Source organism: Vipera berus (genome assembly GCF_964194415.1).
Source record: "Vipera berus genome assembly, chromosome: Z".
Classification (NCBI taxonomy): domain Eukaryota; kingdom Metazoa; phylum Chordata; class Lepidosauria; order Squamata; family Viperidae; genus Vipera; species Vipera berus.
The window spans coordinates 7,026,574-7,034,530 of NC_138205.1; the positions used below are offsets into that span (position 1 = coordinate 7,026,574).

Consider the following 7,957-nt stretch of genomic DNA (forward strand, 5'->3'; position numbering starts at 1 on the left):
CATCTCATGGAAAGTGAGTGGATTTGGATTTGTAGAATTTAAATCTCCATACACAATCACTTCAGATATTGGGTTTCATAGGGATTAGAGCAGGGGTCTTCAAACTTGGCCCTTTTATGACTTTGTGGACTTCAGCTCCCAGAATTTTTCAGACAGGCATAAAAGGGCCACGTTTGAAGACCCCTGGATTAGAGGGAGATAGAAATAGCTGATAGATGCACCTGCCCAGAGGAATTATCCGTTTAGAAAAGTATTAAAGGGACATGAGGTTGCTGTGGTTGGAACCCTGATTCTTCCAAATAAATATTCTTTTAGCCTGAATCCACAGTGATGGCAGATATCAATAATAAATCAACATCCAAACTCACATCATGAATAATATCAGAGGGTGCCCAATCCTACCAAAGCTTGTTTCTTAAAGATTTAATAATGCACCTAATTCTTTGACTGTCTTCAAAAGTGGAAATAAATGCTTAATCTTAAAAAAAAATAGATGATAGACAGAGAGAGAGAGAGAGAGAGGAGAGAAAGAAAGAGAATAAAAAGTTAGAAATATGGAAAAAAAGATAGGAAGATAGGAAAACAGAAAGACAGATGATAGGTAGATAGATGATATATGAGAGAGAGAGACAGACAGACATCCTTTAATGATGCCATCATATCAGAAGTAATTTCCCCATTTTCTGTCACAATGCTTTCCTAGCTAGAGCAAATGTTCTCATTGCCAGACTGGAAATCAATTTTTTTTTTAAAAAAAAAAGTCTGAATGGTTAACCAAAATTTTGGATGTTGCCAGTTGATAAAAGTCAAGGACTTCATAAAAGGTCATCATGAGATTAAATCAACCAGATAATGGGATTATGAGGTTTGTGAAAAGTAATTACAAAATAAACATCTAGAAAAATGATGTAATGTTCTGCCAGTAAAAAAAATGCCTCCCATAACAGATAATTCAATGTCTGTTTCTCTAGCTTAAATTTCACATTTTTCTGAAGAATTGTTATTTTAATAGAGAAGTATATCATATATAAATTTATATCGTGAATATGTTTGTGTGTATACACAGAAAGGTACTTAAAGGCACAGACATATATGGATATAACATTCAATAACTTAGTGAACAAAACTTTCCAAGATTAGCTTTCTTAGATTGGCCCACAGAGATCTATGTGGTGCTCAGGGACCTCCTAAGAAATCCTTGAGATATCAACAAGAAAGTCCTAAAGGTAAAAAAAAAAGAATCTTGCCAAAATAGAATGAAAAAATAATCAGATCCCCATTAATTGTATTGAAATCTATCTTAGAACTGGTGTAGAAGTGCTAAAAATGTATGTTCTTTGGCTTAAAAAAATAACAGAATAACAGAATTCTAAGGGACCTTGGAGGTCTTCTAGTCCAACCCCCTGTTTAATTTTCAGAACTTTGAGAAACCCTGGTTCTAAAGACTTTTAGCCACAAATGCCTGTGGGAGGGGAAAAAAACCCTATATAATTGCCTCTTTCCTCCTGAATCCTACATTCTCTTTTTCTGATGGAAAGGAGAAGATGGACACCTGGGGTTAGAGGCTATATGAGCATCAATTAGCCTGCAGGGTCCTTAATCCACAGCAAAGATTTTTGTAAATTGCATTGTTGCCATACTTTTAATAGAAGTCTTTATCATGGAACAAAAATGAATGAACTACTAGAGCCAGGAATATAATACTCTCCTACTGATGTCCATGGAGATGCTCAGTCATCCAGGTAATGGTTGTCCCAAAAGTGCTTTTTCAAAAGGCAATTGGACTTTTAGATGAGAAGCAAAATGTGTTTAAGAAAAAAAACAAAGTCCAGTTGCCTTTTGAAAATCACTTTTGGGACTTTCCTACTGATCTGCTGTAACAAATTCTGGGTCTTTCCAAAGACATGAACAATACGTTGCATAACAACAACAACCCAAACAGGAATTTATTTTATGAATTTAACAAGGGCTCAACTTTCAAACATCGTACTGGGGAGACATATATTGTGGTCAAGAAATATTATATAAAGTGTACTCTGCCTCTATAGATAGAAGCAGAGATACAGTAGACACAAAACTTGCAAAGATGTTATAGGTAGAGGTACAGAGAAAAAGACAAGCTTGTGTATGTGTGTTTCTGTGTGTATGTGAGAGAGGGTGTGTGTAAGGAGAGAAAGAGAAATGATGCAGACTGAGGCAGACATAGACCTAATTCTTCTCAAGATTAATTAGCTTTCTTAAATTGGCATGGGTAGATCTGTGTAACTGCTTGAGTCTTCTGAGAAGTCCTTGAGATATGTTCAAGAAAGTCAGAAGAAAAATAAAATCTTACCCAAATTCAGTGAACAAAATCTATATCCACATTAAACTTACTGAACACTATCTCAGAATTAGTGTGGTTCCTGCTAAAAGGTATGTTGTTTGATTTTATTGTGAAATTTGTTTAGGCACTGTACGTGGGTGATATTTTTAATGCTAGATTAGTGGAAGAGATTATTTTTATGTTCAGGTAGTTTGAAAAAAAAATCTTCTATATATTTGATGCTGGAATAATGCTCTAATTTTGTCTCTTGGTAATGATGTATTCTATGTGAAAATGGTTTGTTTTTAATGCAGGAGCACTCTGATGTTTTTGAGTTGTTCAGAGTTATATTATGGTATGGAATTTTTGGAATGTTAATAAAATAAATCTAATTAAATTGGGGTTTAGTAGAAGTTCTTTATCCATGCCTTTATGTTTTCTCTACTTTTAAATAATACAATCATTAATTAACTTGAGTCTGAGAAAGTGAATGTAGCTGTTTTCAACAAACTAGTTTGGAGCTGTAAACATGCGGGGCTCAGATTGTCATCTTCACGTTCAGAACATAGATTTTCACTTTACAGGATGGGAGGGCTACCACCTAAGAGGGAGAGAATGAACTTCCCTCTAACAGTGGTTTGTGGGTGGCTACCTACATTTGATTCATGAAGAAGAGGTGATGGCCAACTCAGTTTTGTTGGACATAGAGTAATAACAAGCAGCTTTATTATTATCAGGGCTTTTTTTCTCATAGAACGCTCAGAACGGAGTTCCGGCACCTTTTTTGGATGGAACCTTGTAGGGTAGGCAAGGCGGGTTGTATGACATGTGTGAGTTCCGGCACCTTTTTCTTTTACAAAAAAAGCACTGATTATTATTATTATTATTATTATTATTATTATTATTATTATTATTATTGTTGTTGTTGTTGTTGTTGTTGTTGTTGTTGTTGTTGTTGTTGTTGTTGTTATTATTATTATTATTATCATAATCATCATCATCATCATCATCATCATCATCATCCTCATCATGAGTTTGAGTAGACCATTTTAGCAATCCTACTGGAGATTATAAGAGACAAATCCAAGACCATTTTTATATCTGAAGCATATGGAACAGAACAGAACAGAACAGAACAGAACAGAACAGAACAGAACAGAACAGAACAGAATAGAATAGAATAGAATAGAATAGAATAGAATGCTTTTTTTGTAAAAGAAAAAAAGGTGCCGGAACTCACACACGTCATACCTTGCCTACCCTACAAGGTTCCATCCAAAAAAGGTGCCGGAACTCCGTTCTGGGTGTTCTATGAGAAAAAAAGCCCTGCCTTTTGAGGAAAGTGGCTGTCCAGTCTCTTCCTAAAAAAGGTTTTGTTGGATAGTTGTCTTCTTTCTATAACCCTTCCTTCAAAGTGCTCTTGTGTACTGCTAAATTTTGCCTGTCCTTAACATTTTTAAAGATCTCTTTTATAAGCCTTTAAACATCAAACTGAATAATGTTCAACTTAAACTACATACTCAAATAGAGACACATCCAAATACTAATCTGGTATGTGAATGTGTTTAATATGGATGGAGGAGACATTAATTTAGTTCTTATGAAACCTGCCAGTGGGTTCCTCTAATTATTCCTTAGCAATATCTTATAAGATTTTGTGTATGATTATCCATACAATTTAGAGGAAATCATATCCATACATACAATTTAGAGAAAAACTGAGTGGTTAATAGGTCCTTATTAAAACATGAGCCAGGTGGTTTTTCTTTCTTTTCTTCTCTCTAGTTCTCAAGTTCAGCCCACTTCTCTCTAGTTGTCAAATTCAGTGGGTACCTGCTGTCTCAGAGTGATGGACATTACCAAACATCAGCCAATTAATGAAACCTGTATGAGTTGGAACAGGGAGGGGACCTTTAAACAATTCAGAACTAGTATGGAATGTTATGCAAAGTAATTCAGTTCAACCATTCCATTCAAATCTGTGTAATGTAATGTTTGTTTCAATCCCTCATTATTCATAGCTACTTTGACCATCAAGGAATCATGTTTCTGTAAATTACTGTCATTGTTTTAAGGAAGTACAAGATGTCAAACGCTACATTTATTACCGAATTTGTTCTTCTTGGATTTTCTGAATTACATGAAGGGGACCTGGGATTTTATACTCTCCTGCTTTCGATGTACCTTCTGTCACTTATGGGACATGCCTTAATCATCATAGTGGTTTCCATGGAACCTAAGCTCCATACTCCAATGTATTTCTTCCTACTCAACTTCTCCATGGCTGAGATTTCTTCCACAACATCAGAGATACCAAAGATGTTGGTCAATAGCTTTTCTGGCAAAAACACCATCTGCTTTGCCTGCTGCATGGTCCAAGGATTCCTGGTTTTCACAATGGGAGCTGTGGAGTTCATCACCCTCACGATCATGTCTTTTGACCGCTATGTGGCCATCTGCAAACCTTTGCATTATCAAACCATTATGACTACTGGACTCTGTCTCAATCTGTCTTTGCTGGCATGGATTGGTGGGTTTGGACTCATATTTCCTCAGTCAGTGGTAGTGTGGACATACCCCTACTGTGGGCGCAATACGATTGATCATTACTTTTGTGATGTTGGTCCAGTTTTGCAGTTGGCTTGTGCTGACACAACTGTAATTGAATTTGTGGGACTCATATATGGTGCCACTATCATGTGGGGCTCCTTTGGATTTTCCCTGATTTCATATGCACGCATTATACTCACTATAATTCAAATCCCTTCTGCCTCTGGGCGCTCCAAAGCCTTTTTCACCTGTGCCTCCCATCTCACTGTTGTAAGCATTTTTTATATGGTACTTATGTTTATGTACTTGAGGCCTTCAACTCATGGGGATGTCCAACTTAACAAAATATTGTCTCTTTTCCACACGAGTTTCATACCCGTGTTAAACCCTTTCATCTACACAATCCGGAACAGTGATTTCAAAACAGCTCTGTGGAAAGCAATAGCAAAAATAAAGAAGAATTCCTAATAGTGCAAGGCTCTGTACATGTTTTGCATTCCCTCAACTCCTTGTCCTAAGTAGAACTCCATTCTTTTGTCCTCTGAGTGCTGTTATATAGATCAGTAGCGTGTCATCTGTTTGGACTAGCACTGATGGTGTTGCCTAGTTTGGGTAATGAAATGTTTGCAAGAAATAAGCAAGCTCAGAGAACACCAAAGATCTCTCATCTATTTGGTGTCAATTTATATGGATGTATGAATGCATTCCATGCACCTTTGCCGTCTAATCATGCCGGCCACATGACCACGGAGACATCCTCGGAGAAGCGCTGGCTCTTTGGCTTTGAAACAGAGATGAGCACCGGCCCCTAGAGTTGGAAACAACTAGCACGCATGTGCGGGGGAACCTTTACCTTTACCTTTATGAATGGTCCATGAGACTGTGTTATAGCCAACACAAATATCCTGCTTGTGATAATGAGTTGCTTCATAGATGCATGCTTGTTCATGGTTTTTTATGTGTATCTGCCTGAAAACAGATACACACAAAAAGCAGATACAGATTAAAAAAAATGTGTTCATGTTTTGTTTTGTTTTATGTGTACCTGCCTAAGGTATCTCCTACATTTTATGCATTGAAGGTCTTCATCCTAGAGCTACAATTGGGGAAAGAGGTGTTATTCTTTTCTCTTTTTTAGAATGTAGAACTGGCAACTGTGCATTCCACAACTAATCAACAATCCTTAGATCTCCAAATTCCTGTCCCTAAAGATCTTACCTTGTTAGATAATGAAATGTCTATAAGATAACCAAACTCAGATAGTACAAACGACTCTGCAGTTCAACCCTAAGCTACAAAGATTCTCTTCTATTGCTACCATTAATATTCATCCAATTGCAACTTACAGAAGGCAATGGAACTCATTGGGAGATCACATGATCAAATCCAAGAGGAATCAACCTTTGGCCTTTTGGCCAGTGACAAGAATGGACTCAAAGGAGTTTCCACCTTATTTCCTATCTGTATTGTGGAAGCTCCAAAACAATTTTTGTGCTGGTAGGATATAAGGAAGCCAACCACTGTGTTTTCAACTCAGCATGGCTGATGAAGCAAGTGTGTGGCAAAAAAATATCCGCTTCTTTTTGTAGCCAGATGTGCAAAGAAAGAAATTTAGAGAGCATTTGGCTGACTCCAACTCTCTTCAAATGAGGAAGTGAAACTAAACCATGTAAAGAGGAGAGGGAAACCCATCAAGAAGACACGTTGGGTCTTCTACAAGATATTGGGCATCAACACTCCTAAATTCAGTCACTGTGTGTCTTGCACAGTAGTAGATTGCAGTATCATCTACTTTTAGAGCATCTATCCTTAGCTGTGCTGTTGAACCTTGGGTGGAAGGGGTAACACGGCCCTTAAATTCATTGGCAGTGTATGTGGTAAATCCAGTCCTGAAGGCTGTGATGAAGACAAGCTCTTTGCCATTAGACTGACGAACCCAGTTCAAATGGTGGTGACTGATATTGTATCCTGATACTTTACAAGTCAGAGTTATGGATCTCCCTGGAAGTGCAAATGCTTCAGGAGGCTGGCTCAAAGTAACAGTGGCAGAAACACCTGTTAAAAAAGAACAACATAAGGGCATTAAAAGATTACAAATGTAAAAAGATAACCCACCAACATTTTTTTCCTGAATTCATATTCTGTGCGTATGTTCTGTGCACATGACTCTAAGATTGAATACAATATGAAAAATCTAATGGACAACTATTTCCAAACCTTAACAGATGTGTGGATTTCAAGTCCCAGATGTCATCAGTGGGTATGGCTATTGCTGAAAATTCTGGAAGTTGAAGTCTACACAGGTAGAAATTACCAAGGCTGAACAACAGTATTAATAATAATTTTCCATGTTAAATTTGTGTACCAGTGGATCTTTGTGGGGAAAGATATTTAAGTCATTGAAAAAGAAGAAACAGGAAAAGGAAGCCTTAGATTTGGGGAGGGGAAAAATGATTTATTTTTTTCATTTTAAAGAACTACACACTAGAAATGAGATAAAACCTTTCTTGTATTTTCAGTTTTAGTTCCATTTTTTTTATTTCATTACAAAGTAATTGTGATATTTATTCGTAAATATGTTAAACAGACAAAAATGAAACATGGTTACTCACCAGCCAGGAAGAGCAAAATGGCAAGGCTAATATAATTGATGTATTTCATAATTTCAAGTGTACTTTTCCTTTGAATTTAGGGACTTGAGGTCAGCTATTTGAACAATTGGAAAGTTTGGCAGCTAACTCTTATATAATCCATGACATGTAAATTAGTTTGTATTTCAGAAATATTCTTCCCCCTCTCATTTGAATTCTATAACTGTCTCTCTACTTATATAGGTTTTCTTTCCTCATATTAGTACAGGAAAAAAAGATCTTTCTAATGTTGATTTTTTATGGCAAAAATAGCTATAATTTCTCCCATTACTCGTTATATTCCATGCCCCCCATGGGATATGTTAATTTCATATGCTGATCCATTTTTTTAATAGGCTACTGTACATTGGAAAAGATTTTGGAATATTGGAAAAAAGATGTCTCCCCGCATTTCTACACAGGCTTCTGTGACTTTTGTCACTGAATCAGGAAGACTGTAGCCATTACAGTGATA

The 7,957-nt window shown here is 36.5% G+C and overlaps 1 protein-coding gene and 1 gene segment (V, D, J or C); one reads left to right on the forward strand and one right to left on the reverse strand.

Annotated features, from left to right (window-relative positions):
- Positions 1-4,387: 4,387 nt before the first annotated feature.
- On the forward strand, positions 4,388-5,320 carry LOC308678553 (olfactory receptor 6X1-like; the record flags this gene model as incomplete). Its single annotated transcript, XM_081345781.1, has 1 exon — positions 4,388-5,320. The coding sequence occupies one exon, from the start codon at positions 4,388-4,390 to the stop codon at positions 5,318-5,320; it is 933 nt and encodes a 310-aa protein (XP_081201907.1).
- A 1,192-nt stretch (positions 5,321-6,512) lies between these two features.
- Positions 6,513-7,513, reverse strand: LOC308678554 (igW heavy chain V region W26-like). The segment is given in 2 exons: positions 7,465-7,513; positions 6,513-6,907 (listed from the first exon to the last, which is right to left on the reverse strand).
- Between the last annotated feature and the right edge of the window lie 444 nt (positions 7,514-7,957).